We start from the raw sequence: 23,290 nt of genomic DNA, 5'->3' as shown, positions 1-23,290 counted from the left end.
CCATGCAGCTCTGCACAGACATTCTAGAAGGAGCAGAGATGGCACACATCATCAGGTGTTAAGGAGAAAAGAAGAGAAGGATGGTAGATAGAGATAAGAAATAGAAAGGAAAAAAAAAAACAAAGGCAAAACAAAACAAGTGATCCCACTGGCTTGGCAGCACAGACTGGGAAAGTGGCTCCCAAGCCAGTAGGCACTGTGCAGCCTATCTGGAAGGTTTGGGATGCACACAGTGCCAAGTATTCAGGAGACAAGAAAAGAAGGAAAATAGAGAAAATTGAGAAATGAAGAAAAACAAAAAAAATAATAAAATATTAAAAAAAAATGCCCCCAGGGATCCCACTGGAATGGTGGCATGGACTGGGAAAGTGGCTCCCAAGCCATGTGGCACAGCCCATCTAGAAGGGGCAGAGATGGCACACAGTGGCAGGTATTTAGGAGACAGGAAAAGAAGGTAAGTAGAGAGAGATGAGAAACTGAGAAATGAAGAAAAGGAAAAAGAAAAAAAAAAAAAATGCCCCCAGGGATCCCACCAGCATAGTGGCACAAACTGGAGAAATGGTTCCCCAGTTGAGTAGCGCTTCACAGCCTGTGAAGAAGAAGCAGAGATGGCACATGGAGCCAGGTGTTTGAGATAAAGTAAAGGAAGGACGTGAGAGAGAGAAGAAACCAAAATAAGTTGAAAAAAGCAATACCAGCAACAAAAAAAATGGCACTGAAGGAGCTGACCAGTGTGGGCTGGATGAATCCAAGCAGCACAGAGCCAGTGTCTCCCCGGCCAAGAGACTGCAGCAGAGACCAAGCTGGGGAAGAAGGGTGGGGGGTGAGAAAGCATGTATTGCTGGTTACCAGGTGCTCTATCTTCTGCTGGGAGCTCCATGAAGCTGCCTTCCCATACTCCCTGTGCATTGATCTCAGTGGCTGAGGAGTCCAAGATGGCAAATGCATGCTGCATTAGCTGATAGGGGAACTCCACTCAGTATCTCTCCCCGCTCCCTGTTCTAGTCAGTTTCTTATTCCACTCGGTGTTTACTTGAGTTCTTTATTTCTTCATTTGACACTTAGAGTTTCAGGATTGATGTTTGTCTCTATTTCACTTAGTTTTTCAGGTCTTTGCTATGGAGGGACAGCGTGGTACTTCTGTCTATAGTGCCATGGTGGCTCCACCTCTGCTTCCTTTTTTTCTTTGTCTTTCTTTTCTAGAAAGATCTCCCCTTTCCTTATGTCCAGGTCTTGCATACTTTTTTTTAAAAAAAAAAAAACAAGAACGGGAAGAATCAGATTGATATCAGATTTCTCCAACTAGTCCTGAATACAAGAACATAACGGAGTGACATTTACAAATTGACTAGGAGCCAAACTTCAATATTCAACCAAATTTTCTTTTAAAGTGAAGAACCAAAACCAAACCCATTGCCATCGAGTCAATTCTGACTCATAGTGAAAGTGTAATAAAAATGTTCTCAGACATAGAAGACCAAAAGAGGCTTGCATTACAAAGCTCCTCATTAAAATTCTTTTGAAAAAAACAAGTAAATAAGAGAAATAAAGGAGATGCTGCAATAGAGGTAGGAGATAATTGTACCAATTGTTATTGCCATCTTAGAAAAAAATAAAAGGTAAAGAATAAAAAGACAAATATGTCCTTAATGTCCTAGAAATAAAAGATAAAACAATGTTAATATGAAAAAGAGATAGAGAGGCACGAAAGGACATCAATGTATGCTAAAGTACTCAACTCTTTAAGACACCTTGATCATAAAAAAATATGATTAAATAGCTTGGGCTATTAAATTTATTTAGACCTTTACATACATCACTTAGAGGCTACACATTATTTTCATGTCAAATCTTTGCAAAATAGGCCATATATTATGCCATAGGGAAAAGCCTCAGTGGATTTATAAAATCTTTATCTGAAAGAATATATTTTGTGGCTGTATTGCAATGAAATTAGAAATTAGTAACATAGGTTACTATGTTACTTAAAAATTCAAATCTTTACCCTTGATTAGAAATCAATAAAAGGAGGTAATATAAATAAATGAATGTTAAAGAAAATTGTGCACTTGTGGAATAAAGCTAAATAGCACTTAGAATTTTGTGTTTTTATGCATATATCAAAAAATGAGAAGGGATGAAAAAAACTGAACTAAAACTTCTGAGCAAAACATTGCACAAAAGAAAAACAGAATATACCCAAGGAATCAGAGAAGTGTGAGATAATATAAATAAGCACATAATTTAATAAAACAGGTATTTTTTTTTTTAATGAAACACTGGCAAGATTGCTTAGGAAAAAAAATGAAGCCAGGAGAAAACGTGAGCAAAACACTTCATGAGAAATAGCTATAGACTCAACAGAGATTTAAAATAGTAAGTTTTATGAACAATATATATTCATGAATTTTAGAACTTAGATAAAATAAATTCTTAAAAATATATGAAATGTAAAAGTTTGTACAAGAAGAGTTAGAACACATGAGAAAGCCACAAGTTATTGATTAATTGCTATGATTTTGAAAGACAACCCTTCCCCAAATAACAGGTTTTTCTGGTATGTTCTGTAACATTTTAAGGAAAGTATTAATTACTTTCTTCTACAATTTAAAAGAGTTAAAGCTGCAAGCACCTTTTACTAAGCCATTATAATCTTGATTTAAAAATGAGGTAAGGGAAATACCAAAAAAGGGAATTATAGGTTCATTTCTATTACCATCATAAATACAAAAATTCTAAAGACAAATAACAAACCTCTAACACATGATTTGATACAGAAAAGAAAAAAACTATTATGTATTTTAACATTTATATAAGAATGTTTAGCAAAGCTAAGAATTAAAGAGATCTTCCTGATTTGGGAAAGCTTATAGGGTCTCTATGAGTTGGAATCGACTTGATGGCAGTGGGTTTGGTTTTTTATTTTTATGTACAAAATGCATTCAGCAAGCATCATATGGAGAAACTTCAGATCTGTGCCTTTTAAGACAGAGAAGAACACAAATACACCTCCTTAATGCAGTCACTGATTAACGCAGCACAGGCAGTCCTAGATGAAGCTATAAGCAAGGAAAGAAAGAGTTGTAGGAAATGGTGATGTAGCAATGTAGCAATAGGTGAATGTTAAATTATTTGCAGATGGTAAAATCATCTACCTATGGAGAAATAGAAGAATAAAAAGGTAAATTAGTAGAACTAATAAAATCATTCAGCAAGTATGCTACATACAAGTTGGACCAATGACAGGGTCACCAATGAATTCTAAACCAACAAAAACAAGAAGAAAATAGAATTAAAGGAGGAAGATTAAAAAAAAACACTATACACAATAATAACAAAACTATAATGTAAATAAACAAAGACTACATGAGGCAACTCAACTGTGGGATTTTTTTTTTTTTTTTAAATTCTGGTAGAGGACAGAAAAGCTAACCAGAAAAGAATGAAGCAATATTCCATAATACTCTTAGATGGTATGACTTTATGTGACAAATATGCTAATCCTCCACAAATTAAATCAGAAAATCAACGTATTGCTATTAAATTATGCTTGCACTAACTTGAAGAACTTAACAAACTTACTCTAAAATGTATTTGAAAGAGTAAAAGTCTATTAATAATTAAATTGAAAAAATATATGCCGCATTGGTTATAAAGGCATATTTAGAATTACAGCATATAAAAAAGTATTGTATTGGCACAAAAACAAGCAAATATAGTAAACAAAAAAATAGGAGAAATCTCCGAGTTATATTAATACACATTCAGGACTCAAACACATGATAAATGTAGCTCCATAATTAATTGAGGATAATCAGATTCTTTAGTAGATAAATACCCCCCAGTAGATAGTGCTGTTAAAAAGTGGGTCAGTATGTAGATAAAAATAAATTGAATTCTAAGGGGGAAAGGAAAAAAATTAAAAAGTATAGAAGAAAATATAGGAGAATGTTTTGTGACCAAAGGATGTAACAGAGCTTCCTAAATCAGTTTTTATAAATCCATAAAGCAATCCGTAAATAAATATATTGACTGATTGGTTGGTTTTGTCCTCTCTACTGCATTCTAACTGGTACTTGTAATTTTTGTTATTACATTCATGGGTGAAAGTAGATCCTGTGACTCTTTCAGGCTTGTTCTGAGTTCAGTCTCCGACTACTTTGCGGCCATGTTTACAAGTGACGTATGTGAAGCTAAGCAAGAGGAGATCAAGATGGAAGGCATAGACCCCAATGCCCTATGGGACCTTGTCCAATTTGCATATACAGGTACTGTAAATGAATTATACCGTAGCAGTGATGTTTTATTGTGAATTTCAGCTCATTCCTTTGAATAAATGTTTTAAAGCCAAAAAAAAAAAAAAAAAATCATAATCCTAGCCTGTATTTTCCATTATGTCAGTTGAAAGACTATCTAATGGGTAAATAATAAGATTAACATTTCTTTTCATTTGTCACTGAAATCACAGAGAATATATATATTTATACATATACTCTATTCCCTTTCACAAGGGAAATAAATTGGTTCAGGAGAATAAATAAAATGAATAGTCAAGTGAATGATCTTGGGAGAGGATGAGGGAGGATATAAATAATTAAGAATTTTTTATGTCCATACTTAGAGCACTGGGAAGGGAAATGGACACTAATTTCGGAAATCATGAGTTTAAGTAACTCTTATTTCCCTGGAATGTGTGATTCCAATGATAAATGGTAACAGCAATTTTAATGTGGGATTTTCAGACTTAGTTGAACAGGAAAATGACTAGTTTTGAAGCTCTTATTTTCTAATCTACTGTGTTGACATTTTCTACTTTAGCACTGTCAGATAATTTTGTCAATTTAACAAACATTTATTGAATGTGCTTCAATCTACACATATTAGCTATAGCTCTGGAGAATAAATTAACTGATAGGCCGAGTCACTTGCCCTCCAGTGGAGAGAGGAGTTAGACACAGGAATAAATATGATACAAGGCCAAATAAATGGGAGTTAGGAGGCATAAAATCTGTTGCTCAGTGCATCTTGGGTTAGATTCATTTGAAACATTTTACTTATTTTTCAAGATTAGAAAGAGTGTTATAACTCTCTTCTATATAGAAAAAGGGGGGACATAATAATAAAATATTGTGAGAGTAGTGAGGATGGATAGCATGGGTTGTTGATTGGTTTGCTATAACATTTTTTAGGAACAGCATGCGGTTCATATTGGCTGAACCCTGGACCATGGGTGAAATGAGGAGAGAATGGAAGATCAGGGCCTGTTGATCAAATCAGCATTTGCATTGTGAAGCATTTGCATGTTCTCAGCATTTCTGGTAACAGGGAAACAGGACGTGGTATTGTGAACGTCAGCCACTGGAACCAAAGGCCCTGGAACTGAGCTAAGATTAGGTTTAGCACAGAGAGGAGTTTGCTAACACTAAACCAATACCGAGTGAATTAAACCTCTTTGCAAAGGAAAATATCCTTGCTGAAATATTCAGCTGGGTGCTGAATCGCAAGGCAACGATAGTATGGAAAGATCTAAACATGTTTAGACTTCAGTAATCTTTAAATAATATTTCAATTTGGATATAAACTAAAAAACGAATATAAAGGGAACATTGGCTTCTGAGCCAAGAGACAGCAAACATAATCAATTTATTTTTTCCTGGACAGAGAAAAATCATCAATGAGCTAACATTTTAGGAATTCCTCTAGCAATGGAAAGGCTTAGAGCCTCCATGCCCTGGCAGGCTTGCATTCCTTGTGTGCAAAATTAGGTCAAAAGACTCAGCATCATGCTGCACAAAGTTAGAAGGTGTTTCAAAGGTCTCTGCTGAATATAATGACCCAGATTTGGGCTCTGCTTTTTAGAGGGCAGACAGGATCCAAAGCTAAATCAGCTGCCACTGTCCCTTTGGCCTTTGCTCCAATGCCCTTATCTCCCTGTTGCTTGATAATTTTCTAATTGTTAATTTATAGAAATGTGCTAGACCAGCAAATTAACTTTATTACTTTGTCTTTTGCTATATACAACGTAAGAAATTGTAACAAGAAATCAAATGAGCAATGCTATCAAAAATGGAAAAATAGGCCAGATATCTGTATATTTGTCTACTTAGCTAGCTAGCTCATCTCTAAGAGTTTCCTTTCCAGAGGCTAAAAATAAAAGTATTCAGATAAGGGGCGGGGGAATGAATGAGTGGAAAGGTAGGTAGAGTGTTAGCCATTTGGGGATATTTGCTAAGTTTTCAGGTTCAAAAGGTTTTGGAGAACCCAAGAAAGGTCAACTACGTCAATATTTGGCAGTTAACTAATAGTTGTGGAAGCAATGTATTCGATGGGTCAGAGTGCTTTAAAAATTTTAAAGAGGTATATTTCCATGAGTTCTGGAAAGATTGCCAGGTTTGAAAGAACCATGTTTAGCTAATTTATGTCATTAATTTAAGAAATTAAAGAAAAGAATAAGTGTATACAGTTTTTTGGAATGGATTTTTGATTAAAATAAGCTTCTATAATCACTTCATTGTTGTTGTGTGCTGTCAAGTCAATTCCTACTCATAGCGATGCTATAGGACAGAGTAGAACATTCCCATATGGTCCTCTAGGCTGTCATCTTTACAAAAGCAGATTGCTAGGTCTTTTCTCCCACAGAGCAGTGCATGTGTTCCAACCTGTGAATTTTTTCTGTTACCAGTCAAGCAGTTCACCATTGAACCATGAGGGCTTCTTCAATAATCAGAGAGATTAATAATTTTTGATATGAAGAAAGTTTCATCTTCTGATTTCATTTAGTACAAATGTGTAGTAAGACTTGGAAAACACCCTCCCTACTCACCTCTTCTTTTCCCTAGTCCAACAGATTTGAGTAAGGAGGAATGGGATCAGAAACCTGTTAGAATTTCCATAGAACTAAAGCAAATATTTAGTTGTTTTTTTTTTTTTTTTTCCTGGTACGATGGATACAGATGAAGATGGCATAAACCTTTAAGCCAAGTTGGTAATACATAGAATTATTGGACCAGGGCAAAGTAAAAAGGCTTTTTGTTTTCGAAAGTAGTGACAACTATGCACTGCAATCTGCTTGATGGTATTAGCTGTTGTATAGTGTTAAACTAACCTAAAATCAGCTTTTTAAACATTTGTAGCAGAGTCTCTGTACTGTAATTTACCTCACCGAGAAATAGAGACCCGGGATATCATTCTTTAAATTTGCAATAAAATCTTTGATTTGGCATCAATGAAGCAAAGCTGTCCTGGAGTGATTCTACAGAATATTATCAAAAGCAGAGAGTTGAAGACAAAAAAGAATAATGATGCTTTACAGTTTTGCAGCATTTTATTTTCTCAAATCATTTGGAAAGTTAGAGATGTGTAAAAGAAAACAAAACCCTTTGCCATCAAGTAAATTCTGATTCATAGCAACCCCAGAGGACAGAATAGGGCTGCCCCATAGGGTTTCCAAGGAGCAGCTGGCGGATTTGAACTGCTGACCTTTTTGATTAGCAGCCATAGCTCTTAACCAGTGCACAAGCAGGGCTCCTACAGATGCGTAGAACTTTAGAAATTCCAACCTGAGCATTTTCTATTTTACAAACAAACGTTTTATTATGGCTCTATAGTGAAAAGCAGAAACACCAAAGATAGCTTTTTTTTTTTAGAATTATGTGTCTGATATTTCAATTAAGTACTAATAAGATCATGATGCAAATAAGGACCTTGTTGGTCTCCTTTGAAATAATATGAAGGGACAGATAATTTTTTTTTCATTACTTAAGAGCAATCGCATTCCAGTGGTAGAAATCTTGCCTTCCATGCAAGAGACGTGAGTTCCATTCATGATCAAAGGTCGGAATCGACTCGACGGCACTGGTTTTTTTTTTTTTTTTTTTTTATACCTCATGTGCAGCTACCACCGACCTGTCAGTGGAAGCTTGCATGTTGCTCTGAGCTTCCAGACTATGACAGACTAGGATGAAAGCTCTGACAGAAGAAAGGTTTGGTAATCTACTTCCAAAATTCAGCCAGTGAAAACGCTATGAATCACAATGGTTTGTTCTACACCAGATCATGGGAATGGCACAGGTCTGGGCAGCATTTCCTTCTGTTGTGCACAAGGTTGCCATGAGTCAGGGCTGACTCCCTGGCAGCTAACAAGAACAAAGTTTCTAATCTAGCCCAGTCAGTGAAGTGAAATAATCTGAGAAAGGTGAGTATTAAAACGTTGAATCTGTTACTAGCATGTAAGAATATACTAGAATGTAAGAATATAAAACACATGCTTTTTTATATACCATATCACTGCCCATTTGTAAAATATTAGTTATGACAGTTTATTAGAGTGACTTTTGACTCTTGCCTTCAAAATTGTTAAGAGTAGCTAAAGTTGACTTCCATATTGCTATAGAGTGGCTCCCTGCAGGTTTGGTTCATACATCCTTTCAATCTAATGCTAGTTCACTGCAGGTAGCAATGGTGCCTGATAATTTAAGCACATTAATGCCTAATTGCCCTTGTCTTGTGAATGTGCTAAATGACACTCAAGTCTTATTCCATGGCTGCTATGTGCTATGCCCTAAATAGGCTCTGGGAAACAACATACTGAATTACACATAGTTCCTGATTTTAAGAAACACTCCAATTTAGGGTTTACGGTAACTACCTTTTGGTATTTTCTTATCGATATAAAAATAATATTTTTTGATCACAAAGCCTATTAATATTTCCTCATTAGAGAATGGTACAAAACACACTTTGAAAGCTAATATATTTATTTGGCTTATATATTGTGGGATTTCAGTTCTAGGCAAATATTGACAATCACATTGTGAAAATAAAAGAGGAAATATATTCAAAAAGGAAGCCCCGGGGACCGTTCTATTTTAAGGTTGCTTTCAGAATGATCAAAATTCCCTCCCAGTTTATCTCAAAGATGTGGAGGGAGGAGGAGAGAGGCACTTGCCCCCGGGTGCAAGTCCAAGGTGGCATCAGACAAGGCAGGCCTTAGAATCACAGCCCCCTACTCCTGGCCCATGGGGCGGGAGGGGAGGGGCACAAACTTCAAGATTGCCCCTCCCTGTGCCTCTGGCTTATCTCTTACATAGTCCCTAGTATCCTGACATTCTTGAAAATATGCTGTGTTCATTGATGCATAAGGAAATAAAGTTCTAACAAATATAAGAGATGGAATTGTAGGCTTACTAGTGAAATGTCAGGTCCTGTAGAGACCTGATAAGGATAAGATTTAAATAAAGGAAGCTGTCCATCTAGCCATGGTATTAAGAGGGGTAGAAAATTAAACTGTCAAATGGCAAACCTTAAATCATTATGAAGAGTTAACTCCCTTGTAAAAAAAAGGTTTGTGTGCCACTGAACTTAAAGTCTTAGTACATGCTAGGGAACGTTAGGATAGCTTCTGCTTACAGCCAGATATTTGAATGAAATAGAAACACATACGTAAGAGCAGAGATGTTTAATGTCCTGCTTTGATATTAAAATGTATATCTCAATATATTCAGCCTGGACTTTATCATCTAAACTCCCTTTAGAATTTTTATGGTAATTAAAAGTAAATTTTTATTGTTTCATTTTTTATTACTGGTTTAATTCAAGTGGCATGAATTATGCAAGCACATTCGTAGAATATTAGTTTTAAACTTAGGGCTTTTACCAGATGGCAAAATTCTGTTTTCTTAGTTTAAGAAATTGAGCCATTAAAGACTGGTTTTATTTATTATTGTCACTCATTAATTAGAAATACTGATTTCAGCAATTTTTATAGGATGCTGAAACAACCTGTATAATCAGTAAGGAAAAACAATAAAAATAAAATCAATAAAACCAGTTGGTTATTGCTACCATAGTCTTATATTTTCATTATTTTACCAAGAAAACTTGTGTGTATGTGAGAGGGACTGAAAAACATCTTATGAAATTAATTTGTGAAAAAATGTTGTATCAAAACAGGCCATAAAAATAATGTATATTTTGAAAACATTGTACAAATTTTTGGTTTCTGTTATTAGAAATAGGCTTTTTGTGCTGGAATTTCATAGAGGGACACTAAAAGAAATAGCTATGGAAATGATATTTATATCCACAGAGGAATACTATAATCACATTTACTTTCTGTGTTTCCATGTAAGGAAAGCCTCTCAGGTCTCATAAATATAAAAGCTTTGCTTCCTTAGAAAATATGCTTTTATTTTTATTTTATTGTTGCTCTCAATCTTATAATTGTTTATATTTTCATCTGCTTTGGGTGCCAGGAAGGCAGGAAACATATTACATACCACCATACCAACTGTGTAGGGCACATGTCATGTCGTTGTTGTTAGGTGCCATCCAGTTAGTTCCAATTTATAGCTACCCTACACAAAACAGACCAAAACACTGCCCAGTCCTGCGCCATCTTCATAACTGTTGTTAAGCTTGAGACCATTGTTGCAGCTGTTGTGTCAATCCGTTTCGTCCAGGACTTTCCTCTTTTTCCTTGACCCTCTACCTTACCAAGAGCGATATCCTTCTCCAGGGACTGGTGCCTCCTCATAACTTGTCCGAAGTATGTGTGATGAAGTCTTGCCAGTACTTCTTTGAAGATGGATTTGTTTGTTCTTCTGGCAGTCCATGGTATATTCAACATTCTTTGCCAACATCATAATCCGAAGTCATCAATTCTTCTTTGGTCTTCCTTATTCATTGTTCGCCTTTCTTATGTGTATGAAGTGATTGAAAACACTAAGGTTTGGGTCAGGCGCACCTTAGTCCTCAAAGTAACAACTTTGCTTTTTAACCTTTAAAAATGCTATTTTTTTCAATTTTGACTATTTCTCAATAGTTTCCATTAAAATTTCATAGCTATAACATTATTTTCAAATAGTATAGGAGGAAAAACAAAACAAAAAACTAACAGAAAAAAAAAAAACCGTCACTGCAATGTTTTGAACCTCTAAAGCCTCCATAAATTAACATTTTATCTGGCTTTCCAACTTTATTGAGGAGTTTACTTCCCGTTCATGTTAGGAAAAGGGACTTTATATGCGTGTACTAAGCATTTTAATTTTAAATGCTTTGTCTATCTCAGATGAAAAGTGTAAGCCATATCCAAAAGGAAAACAGGTTTTGGTCATAAGTGGATAGCAGGCTCAAGATTTCCTGGAGGAATACCTTGATCCCTGACTCCTTTGGACTGTGTGGTTGAAACTGCACTTTGTGACTGCTCTTGCATTCTTCTCATATTCCTCAGCTAGAGAAAATATTTTCACCAAATACCATTCAAACTAGTCTGATGTATTTTTTCAAACCCATCTCTTCTTCTCTGAAAAAATGATTGGGAGGGGTGAAAGCAAGGTATAAAGCAAAATCAATAATTGAATTCAAAAGACTAGTAGTGGAAGTTTAAATTTTTAAGGAGAAATGTAAACGACCCTTTACACTCATTTAATATTTTCATTTTTGATACCTTCATGCAAAATGTAAACAATATTTTTAAACATATGTAATTACTCATATGTTTTTCTTGATAATGGAGTCTACTCTCTGATTAATGGTCATTTGTCATTTATGAGCAAATTCGATCCATTCAAAAAATGATAGAACATGTTGAAAAATATTGACAAATTATTATTTTATTTACCAAATAAGTTAAATGGAATTAAACATATTTTAGGGGGTCAAGTATAAACTTCCTTTTTTTATACTTCTCAAATTTAAATTTTCCATTTCAGAAAGCATCTTAAAATGACTTCAAAGTAAAATATGTGAGAGAGAGTAGGTATGAGAAATGTGATGTACCTGTGTATGCTAGGTTAGTCTTTTGGGAGATAATTTCACACTTGTTGGAGAATTTACTATATACTTCCCACCAACAAAATTCAGTTCATTTCTGTCTAAGAAATATTGATTATGAATATGAATTATTATATGTGAAGATTTCAAAAATATAAGAATTTTTATAATCAGGAAAAGGAAGTTGTAATCTCTGAAAATGACTATACTCATAGCAGAGAGGGGAAAGAAAAATATATTAAGAATAATTCCAAAGTGAAGATAGTATGACAAAGAAAATTACCTGTTAAACAAAGGCATCCATTAACTTAGAATACCTCAGGTAAAGAGGGAGTGTAGCCTAAGGCGTAGGTTGGGTGGTAGGACTCCCAATCAGGGCAGACTGTTGGGTAATAAAATATCAAAAGTACTGTTTTTTTTTTTTTCTTCTTCCGTATCACAGACACCCAGTTTAGTACATAAATCCACATGGGAATTATCTGTATCACAAAATTTTGCCTAAATTCATTTAAGGAATCCATTTTTACTCAGAGATTTTTTGGAAGATTTTTTAATAATGCTTTCATTTTTCATTGACTATTGATTTATTCCTTTATTACTCTTCTACATTTATATAACTTAACCACACTTAGTCTTAATTATTAATAACCAGAAATAAGTAGCTATGTTCTCAGTTTAATTGGATAATTTTATGATTTTAGATTTTTTAAAATAATTTTTATTGTGCTTTAAGTGAAAGTTTACAAATCAAGTCAGTCTCTCACACAAAAACCCATATACACCTTGCTACACACTCCCAACTACTCTCCCCCTAATGAGACAGCCCGCTCTCTCCCTCCACTCTCTCTTTTTGTGTCTATTTCACCAGCTTCTAACCCCCTTTACCCTCTCATCTCCTCTCCAGGCAGGAGATGCCAACATAGTCTCAAGTGTCCACCTGACCCAAGAAGCTCACTCCTCACCAGCATCCCTCTCCAACCCATTGTCCAGCCCAATCCATGTCTGAAGAGTTGGCTTCAGGAATGGTTCCTGTCCTGGGCCAACAGAAGGTCTGGGGACCATGACCACCAGGGTCCTTCTAGTCTCATTCAGACCATTAAGTCTGGTCTTATGAGAACTTGGGTTCTGTATCCCACTGCTCTCCTGCTCTCTCAGGGGTTCTCTGTTGTGTTCCCTGTCAGGGCAGTCATCGGTTGTAGCCGGGCACCATCTGGTTCTTCTGGTCTCAGGATGATGTAGTATCTGGTTCATGTGGCCCTTTCTGTCTCTTGGGCTTGTAATTGCCTTGTGTCCTTGGTGTTCTTCATTCTCCTTTGATCCAGGTCAGTTGAGACCAATTGATGCATCGCAGATGGCTGCTTGCTAGTGTTTAAGATCCCAGATGCCACTCTTCAAAGTGAGATGCAGAATGTTTTCTTAGTAGATTTTATTATGCCAATTGACTTAGATGTCCCCTGAAACCATGATCCCCAGACCCCTGCCCCTGCTATGCTGGCCTTTGAAGCATCAAGTTTATTCAGGAAACTTCTTCGCTGTTGGTTTAGTCCAATTGTGCTGACCTCCCCTATATTTTGTGCTGTCTTTCCCTTCACCTAAAGTAGTATGATTTTAGATATTTTTTGAGAAAGGAATGTTCTGTTCACCTTTCTAAGTCTTCTAAATTTAACTAGAGTGAGTTTGAATTATCCAAGCTAGTTTTATATATGTATTTACCTGAAGAATACCTGAATTACATATATGTGTGTGTGTGTGTGCGGGTGTGTAGTATTTTAATTAATTAGTAAACTTGAAAAACATGCTGCACTAAATTTGAAACACAAATGTAAGACTACTGGAAAAAATATAATTCTGACTAATCTTCATTATTAATATGCTGTCCTTTCATTGAAATTTGTAAGCACATTCTGAAAGTAGAGAATACCAGAAAGATATTTACCTGTGTTTTATTGACTATGCAAAGGCATTCAACTGTGTGGGCCGTAACAAATTATGGATAACATTTCAAAGAATGGGAATTCCAGAACACATAACTGTGCTCAGTGGAACCTGTACATAGACCAAGAGGCATTTGTTCTAAGAAAACAAGGGGATAGTACGTGATTTAAAATCAGAAAAGGTATATGTCAGGGTTGTATCCTTTCACTATACTTATTCAACCTGTTTGGTGAACAAATAATCCAAGAAGCTGGAGTATATGAAGAAGAGCACAGCTTCAGGACTGTAGGAAGACTCATTAACAACCAGCTATAGGTTGATGACACAACCTTGTTTGTTGACAGCAAAGAAGACCTGAGGCACTTACTGATGAAGATCAAATAATACAGGCTTTAGAGTGGATTACACCTTAACATAAAGAAAACAAAAGTCTTCACATCTGGACCAATAAGCAACATCATGATAAATGGAGAAAAGATTGATGTTGTCAAGGATTTCATTTTACTTAGATCTACAATCAACACCCACGGAAGCAACAGTCAAGAAGCCAAAAGACACATTGAATTGGGCAAATCTGCTGCTAAAGACCTCTTTAAAGTGTTACAAAGTGAAGATGTCACTTTGAGGACTAAAGTGCCCCTGACCCAAACCATGGTGTTTTCAATTGCTTCATGTGCATGTGGAAGCTGGAAAATGAATAAAGAAGATTGAAGAAGAATCAATGCCTTTGAATTATGGCGTTGGCGAAGAATATTGAATATACCATGCACTGCAAGAAGAACAAACAAATCTGTCTTGGAAGAAGTACAACCAAAATGCACCTTAGAAGCAAGGATGGCGAGACTTTGTCTCACATACTTTGGACATGTTATGCGGAGGGACCAGTCCCTGGAGAAAGACATCATGCTTGGTAGTATAGAGGGTCAGAGAAAAAGAGGAACACCCTTAAGCAGATGGTGTGACACAGTGGCTGAAACATTGGGCTCAAGCATAACAAAAATTGTGAGGATAGTTCAGGACTGGGCAGTGTTTCATTCTATCATACATAGGGTTGCTTTGAGTCAGAACTGACTCCACAGCACCTAACAAGAACAACAAAGTGCATTCTTGCCACCTCGGTTATATTTTCTACTTTGTGATGTTACTATCTACGAATTTTTCTTAAATTTATTGAAAATTCCTATTGATATATAGAAAAGTCGTCTATTTTCAAAAACCCAGCTTTAAGGATACAGTATTTTTAAAGAAATATCTTTACAAATGAATACCATTGCTTATTTTTCTCCACCAAATGTTTTATCTTAGAATTTTGTCTTAACCTGTAGAATTTGCAAAAATAGAATAATAAACACCCATATGCCCCTTATCTAGCTTTAACATGTGTCCCCATGTTGCTGTATTTATATATATGGTATATTATATGTAATATATATGACATATAATATACACATTGTATATTACATGTATATATGTTTACATGTTTATATTGTAGTTGCTGAACTATTTCAGGGTTATTTGTACCCATCGTGACAACTCACCCAAAATTCTTCAGCGTGTATCATCTAAGAATAAGGGCATTCTCCTGCATAATCCTGATATAATATTCAGGAAATTGATACAATGATATTTGCTAATATCGTGACAACTCACCCAAAATTCTTCAGCGTGTATCATCTAAGAATAAGGGCATTCTCCTGCATAATCCTGATATAATATTCAGGAAATTGATACAATGATATTTGCTAATATACATATTTTTCCAAATGTCTAAATAATATGCTTTACGTATTTTTTCATTAAAATCTAATCAAGGATCACACATTACATTTATTTGTTATATCTTGTTTGTCTCTGTTAATCTAGAACAAGGAACCCTGGTTTACAGCGGTTAAGTACTCTGCCACTAACTGAAAGTTTGGTGGTTTGAACCCACAGAGATACTCTGCAGGAGAAAGACCTAGTGATCTCCTCCAGTAAAAATTACAACCTAGAAAACCCTATGTCTCAGTGCTACTTTGTTACGTGGGGTCTCTATGATTCAAAAATCGACTTGAAGGCACCCAACAACAACCACCTAGAATATACCATAGGCAGTTTTTCATTTATGACATTTATATTTGTGAAGATTCCAGGATAGTTATTTTGTAGAATTTCTTAATATGGATTTGTCCATTTCCTCATGATTAAATTAAAAAAAAACCCTTTTGGCAGAGACACCATGTAGGTGGCATTGTACCCTTCTCAGTGCCATGTATCAGGAGGTACATAGTATCTGTCTGTCTCATCATTGGTAGCGCTAAGTTTACTAGTTTGTTTAAAGTGGTGTCTGCCAGATTTCTTCATCTTAAAGGAACGTTTTCCTTTGTAATTAATATATATATATATTTGGGGGGGGTGAGGGATACTTTTGCTTTCAAGCCTGGCACTACATCCGTAACTTAACATGTTTAGTAGATAAAGAGCACTATGTTTTATTTATGAGTTACAATAAAAAAAGAAAAAAATCAGACAACTAAGGAATCTAAAGCGTTGATTTTAAGTGTAGTGGGGGAAAGAAAAAAGGAACTGATAATACGCAGATATTAAAATGAGAGGATCAATGGCCGAAAGCAAATTGCAAATTATTTTTAATTCTATATTGATTTTCAATGTCATTAGCTGTCTAAATATTAGTTTTGATGTACTCTTTATAATTGATTATGTTTAACAATTTTTAGTGTATATATATTGCATTATTTCTACATTATTACATATATTATATTAAATAATATATATAATTATTCAATATATATACACTAAGGTATATATATACATATGCATATATGTATCTATATCTTTAAAATATTATCATGATTTAAAACCTTCAAAAGAATTTTATCTGAAGTTGTTCGGTAATGTCATCAAGAAGATAGTTTCCTCCTTCTTCATAGATCTTGTGAAAATGAGATAAAAGAATAAATGCTGATAGTACAACTGTTAAAGATTTCAATTTACTTTCAGAGGACAACTATTGAGAGGACAACTTTCATTAATTTTAATTCACTATGTATTCTCATTACCAATGTAATCAGAACAGTTGGCAAGCTAGGTGAATGTACAAATATATTGTGTTCATTTTTTTTTTTTTTATGTATTCTCATTACCAATGCAATCAGAACAGTTGGCAAGCTAGGTGAATGTACAAATATATTGTGTTCATTGGGTAGAAGATACAATATTATTGAGATTTCAAATATCCCAAATTGATTTATAGATTAATTACAATCACAATCAAAATGCTGGTGATTTTTTCTTTTTTAAGTCTTATTCAAAATTGTTATGAATTCTTGGAAATACATGAACTTAGAATAGCCCAAATCCCTTTGAAAAAGAACAAAATTGGATTAATAACACTACTTGATTTTAAGATTTATTATAAAGCTACAGTGATTAAAACTAATTGGTATTCATCTAAACACAGACAAATAGATAAATGAAGCAGAATATAGAGTCCAGAGATAGACCCACACATATAAGAACAACTGACTTCTGCAAAGGTTCAAAGGCAACTCAGTTGAAAAAGGATAATTTTTCAACCAGTGGTGCTGGCGCAATCAGATATCCATGTGCGGAAAAAAAAAAAAAAATTTCAATCCGTATCACATACAATATATAAAATTACTCAAAATGGATCATAGACCTAACTGTAAAAACAAAAATACAAATAATTCTTTAAGAAAAAATATCCTTGACCTTGGGTTAACCAAGTGTTTATTTGATACATCAAAATCATAATCCACAGAAGAGCCAATTGATAAATTGGGCTTCATAAAAAACACTGTAAGAGACACTATTGAAAAAAAAAAACAAAAATATGAGCCATAAACTAGAAAAATATTTACAAAACATCTATCTGATGAAAGACTTGTATCCAGAATTTATAAAAGAAATGTTGAACTCAATAGTAAGAAAACAAGCAAGCCAATGAAAAGAAAAAAAAAAAAAAAATGAGGAAAAGATTTAAACAGACATTTTACAAAAGAAGATTTGCAAATGTAAAATAAATCCAGGAAAATAAGCTAGCCATCATTAGCTTTTAGGATAAGGTTAGTTAAAATCTCAATGAGATTATATTACACATCTATTAGAACTGCCAGTAGGAATGTGAAATGGTACTACTACTTAGGAAAAGAGTTTGGCAGTTTTACTAGGCATATGATCAACCATTCCACTCTGAGGTATTTGTCCAAGAAAAGTGAAAGAATATGATGATACAAAAACTTGTACGTGGGTATTCGTAGTAGCTTCATTTGCATTGATCAAAAACTGGAAAGAACCCAAACGTTCACCGACAGATGAATGGATAAACAAATTGTAGTATATTCATACAATAGAATACTACTCACCAACAATAAGAAATGAACTATTAATAAATGCAAAATCCTGCATAAATATGCTTAGTGAAAGCAACCAGATGAAAAAGAGCACAAAATGTGATTCCAGTTAATTCAAATTTTGGAAAATCCAAACTAATCTGTAGTGGCAGAAAGCAGATCATCGTCGTTAGCACCTGGGTATGAGGTGGGTTCAATGAGGGCCAAAAGGATCAATACAAAAGGTCCTGAGCAAATGCTTGTGGTTGATTGGTTCTGTTCATTATTTTAATTGTAGTAATAATTTTATGGATATATGGACATGTCAGAACACATTAAATATGTATATTTATTACATACCAATGATTAATCAATAAAGCTGTAAAAGTATTTGGTACAAAATTTGGTTTGAATCGGCTATTAGATACAAATATTATCTCAGAGCTTGGATTCGCACTAAAAAAACACAAAGGTCGGTATTAATAATTTAGAGAAATGGTAGATTACATGTTAATTTTTTGCTTAATGTTTTCAGTGTTTTGAACATATGCTATGATTATAATCATGGCAATTTCACATACACTATTATCATTTTAAAATACATGACAAAATATTGGTAAAATGATCTTACAGGTGTTGTTCTGTGCCATCAAGTTGATTCCGACTCATAGCAACCCTATAGAACAGAGCAGAACTGCCCCATGTGGTTTCCAAGGAGCAGCTGGTGGATTCAAACTGTCAACTTTTTGGTTAGCAGCCTAAGCTCTTAACCACTAGGTTAATATACAATTATATATATATATATATATACCTTGCTATAACAATGCTTGAAAAGAGAATCAAGGATAGTTCAGAGATAGTAAGTCAGGGCAATTAGTTATAAGATAAGTAAGATATTTGTTTGTAAGAACAAACAATTCTTTAGTCCAAATTCAAATTCTGAGTCTATCACTAAACTTCATAATAAGTCTGACAAAATTTATCAGTGCATTCCCCCCACCTTGTCCCCACCATCCTTTTCCAGAAAAAGAAGAAAAATTGCTAATTTTCATAGGTTAAATGTAGAATATTTTTTAAAAGCTACCTATCGATACAAGAATTATTTGTCTCATAGTTAAAAATGCTCCCCCCCCCCAATTGGACCATATCCAATGAAAGTATTCATTTGTAAAAGCCAAAAGGCACAAATGGAATATTAGCGAGTGTTGAGCTTGAATGCACACAAATTGAGCTACCTCATGCATGATGTACTTCTTTACATCTATAGCTTTTTTTTTTTTATAGCTGGTTATTTCTCTGACAGACTTATATGGTAATAAGATAAAAATCTGCCAACTACCCTTTCATTCAAAGTTAATTTTTAAGTCATAAAGTTCACAAATACTTCTGGGTTTACTAAGAGGAAAACTCTACATTTTTTTTTCTTGAATTGCCACAGAAAAATATCAGATACTCAAATGAAACTTTAACTACAGAATGTACTGTATGACTTATATAACAGAAAACCCTGATTTGTTTTTCTAAAGTATTAAGAAAATATTTAAAATCTCTTTTAAGTCCAGAGAAAGATTTTCTTCAAAGATGATTAATTCAAAGTGTCTACACATCATCAAGAAAAGCCATCTATCTTCTCAAGTGATATGCTCAACTTTCCTCAAGATTACCATAATTCCAGGCTTCAGTTTCAGAACCGAAAATACTCATCAGAAGAGAAATTATCTCTTCATGAGTATTTCTCTTGCATCAGTGAAGACATCTTTGCCACAGTCCTCTAGCAGTCTTTCCTCCGTGTTTCTTTGGAAAAAAATTGTGTCACATGACTCAGGAGCCCTGGTGGTACAGTGGTTATTGTGATCGACTGCTAACCTAAAGGTTGGCAGTTCGAAACCACCAGTGGCTCCCTGGAAGAAAGATGTGACAGTCTGCTTCCATAGAGATTTACAGCCTTGGAAACCATGTGGGGTCACTATGAGTTAGAATTGACTCAACAGTAGTGGGTTAACTCAAGAGTTAGGAAAGGGGTAAAACCCAAAGGTTGGTTTCAATCGTATAAACTGGTTATGGAATTAGAGCCACTCTCCACTATGAAAAATGGGAGATTAAGAGGGGAATGGTTTTTTGAACCAGGTACCAACAATGTGGCTACATGTATCTACAACCTCACTTTTAGTAAATGCTAAAGCTTCTAAAAAAAAATGTTCCAAATTCTTATCATTAAACTCTGATTTTCTACAAAAGAGTATAGTTAAATTCACACTGTATTAGAATAAAACCATGTAAAATAGAATGGGAATGAAAAAGTGAATATTATAGAAGAATATGAATCTGTGCTCTTCTTTTTATTATTTTTAATTTAAAATAATATATTTTATTTTTGTGATGTTAAAAATATACACAGCAAAACATACAGCAATTAACAATTTCTACATATAAAATTCAGTGACATTGATATATTCTTCAAGTTGTGTAACCATGCTCACCTTTCTTCACTGAATTGTTCCTCCCTCATTAACTCACTGTCCCCTGAGCTTCTTATCTAACCTTTTGAGTTGTTATTGTCAGTTTGATTCCATATAGATAATTCTTTAAAAGAGCACAGTATTCAAGGCAGACTTTCTTTGCTAATTAAACTAAACTAAACTTGTTTAGTTTTCAAAAGGTGTCAGGAGATATTTTTGTTTAAGGTTTAAAGATTATCTCAAGACAAAATTTTGGGGGTTCATTCACCCTCATTGGCTCCAGAAAGAGTAAATTCCATGAGATTTTGAAAGTTTGCTTCCCATTTCCCCCTTTTTGAACAGGATCCTTTAACAGAATCTTAAAACATTCAGTAATGGTAGTCAGGCACTATCCATTTCTTCTGTTCTAATGGCAAAGAAGGTTGTTGCTCATGGAGGCAATTAGCCGCACACCCCGCTTCTTCCTTCTATTTCTGACTCTTCATCCTCTGTTGCTCCAGGTGATTAGAAACCAATTGCTGTACCTTGGATGGCCACTTGCAGCCTTTTAAGATCCCAGGAATTATGCAATGAACTAGGAGGTAGAATGTATGCTGTTCTACCTCTTAAGAGACAGATGGTCCTTTATTAGCAACTTTGCCATATTCCCAATTTCATCTATAAAATCATTTAAATTGAAAAAAGAATACATGCTTCTAAAAATATTGTATTAGAAATGTTTATTTTACCAGATTAGTGTAAAAAACTATGTATAAAATCTATAAAGTAAATTAAGAAAGTATTGCTGTACAAGATTTATTTTAAAAAATTAAAAAAAATATGTTTTAGAAATTACTGAGCTTTCAAAATTTTTTAAAATATTAGAATAGTTTTAGATTTAAATGTTATGAAGATACTACAGAGATTTCACACATACCACACACCAGTTTTCACCTATTATTAACATTCTACACTAGTATGTTACATTTTTTTTAATTAATGAACAAATGTTGAATTATTATTAGCTGAAGTTCATTCTTTAAGGTTTCCTTAGTTTTTACCTAATGTTCTTTTTCTGTTCAAGGGTCCAATCGAGGATAGCACTTTTTACTTATTCATCATGTCTCCTTACCCTCCCCTTGGCTGTGACAGTTTATTGTACTTTAATTTTTATGACTTTGACAGTTTTGAGGACTGCTGGTCAAGAATTTTGCATAATGCCCCTCCATTGGTACTTGTTTGATGTTTTCCTCATGATTAGACTGAGATTGTATGTTTTGGGGAGGAAGGTCACAGAGGTAATGTGTTCTTTCATCATATCATATCATATTGAGGGTACGTACTATCAGCCTTGCTTATCCCTGTTGATGTTAACCTTGAACGCCTAACTGAGGTAATGTTTGTCAGGTTTCTCTACTGTAAAGTTTCTCTTTTCTTCTGAGTTTCCATACTGTACACTGGAAAAAAGATTCTATATACACAGCATATACTTAAGAAGTGGGGAGTTGCACTTTTTTTTTTTTTTTTCTCCTTGAGAGTAGAACAACTACATAAATTATATGAACTTTTCTAAGTAGGACATTTTTCTATTATCTCTCCTTTATTTATTAAAAAAAAATTACTTATATTACTAAATTCATAGGTTTTAATAAAATATTTGAATAAAGGCAGGAAACTTTAGGGAATTTTATTTTCCATCATTTTGTTACCATTAGAAGCTTACATGCCTTTTTAGCAGTTATCAAAAACAATTGATTTTTGCTACAAGTAATGCTTTCATCGCCATCAAGTTTTCCTTTTTGCCAATATGGGCCACATCACTTGCACTCTGGCCTCATCTCGGTCTGGAAGAAAATGATAGTTATGCTCTAAAATTGATAACAAAAGCATTTTAACAAACAGAATGAAAATCTTTACACGCCAAATTCTCTAATCCTAGAGAACCTAAATCAATAAACAGTATCTTATATGCCTTCTAGCCACAAGAAAAGCATGGATTCTGTTTTATAATTTCTAAATATATGTTAGAACGCAAAGGTTCACTTCTATAGAAGACATCAGGGAAAGCTGTACAAGGATGACTAGAGAAGTACCTGTGACACCAAAGGCCAATGGTTTTCCATTTCTCCCTGCCTGGCTAATCCCTTTGAAAGTCCACTAGGTTTCAGGTTATAAGCAAAAGGGTCAGTAGTTCTAATTTACTGAATTTTTTTTTAAATCTAGTCTGTTTACTTAGTCATCTTTTGGTAAGAGGAAGAAATTGTTTTCTGAGTAAAAATCTTGGTCTTATCTAAACTTACTCCCTTAACTCTCTCACACTCAGGGTTTTAACTTCTTCAATTTTAATGTTGGAGTACACTGTTTGTCTTCCGCATATCATAGTATTACTAACAGAAAGGTTGGCGATTCAAATCCACCCTACAGGTACACTGAAGAAAGGCCTGGAGATGAGACTCCAAAAGTCACAGCCTTGAATACTTTTATTTTACAATATAACTGATTCTGTTATTGACTTTGTCTTCATGACTGAGAAGCCAAAATGAATTGGTATTCCATTTCTATAAATATAAACAGAGCCTTAAGACCTTTACTTATGGTGCAAATCATACCATGGGTGTTGTGGATTTGAATTTCAATGCCTTCTCCAAGACCTCTCATTTTATTTTATTTGTTTTGTTGTTGTTGTTGAGAATATACACAGCAAAACATACACTAATTCAACAGTTTCTACATGTACAATTCAGTGGTATTGATTACATTCTTCCAGTTGTGCGACAACACTTACCCTCCTGT

General features: G+C 34.3%; 1 protein-coding gene across 2 annotated transcripts in view; it reads left to right on the top strand.

Annotated features, from left to right (window-relative positions):
* The window catches only part of KLHL1 (kelch like family member 1), a 474,296-nt gene that overhangs the window by 185,733 nt on the left and 265,273 nt on the right, over positions 1 to 23,290 (top strand). For both annotated transcript variants that reach the window (XM_049853061.1, XM_049853060.1), the window contains one exon: positions 4,132 to 4,268. In XM_049853061.1, the coding sequence (XP_049709018.1) occupies positions 4,132 to 4,268 (137 nt within the window). The remainder of the gene's footprint in view (positions 1 to 4,131; positions 4,269 to 23,290) is intronic.

This window comes from Elephas maximus, chromosome 14 (assembly GCF_024166365.1).
Source record: "Elephas maximus indicus isolate mEleMax1 chromosome 14, mEleMax1 primary haplotype, whole genome shotgun sequence".
Classification (NCBI taxonomy): domain Eukaryota; kingdom Metazoa; phylum Chordata; class Mammalia; order Proboscidea; family Elephantidae; genus Elephas; species Elephas maximus.
Note: the sequence above shows the minus strand (reverse complement) of the source record. Positions and strands in the feature narration are given on the sequence as shown.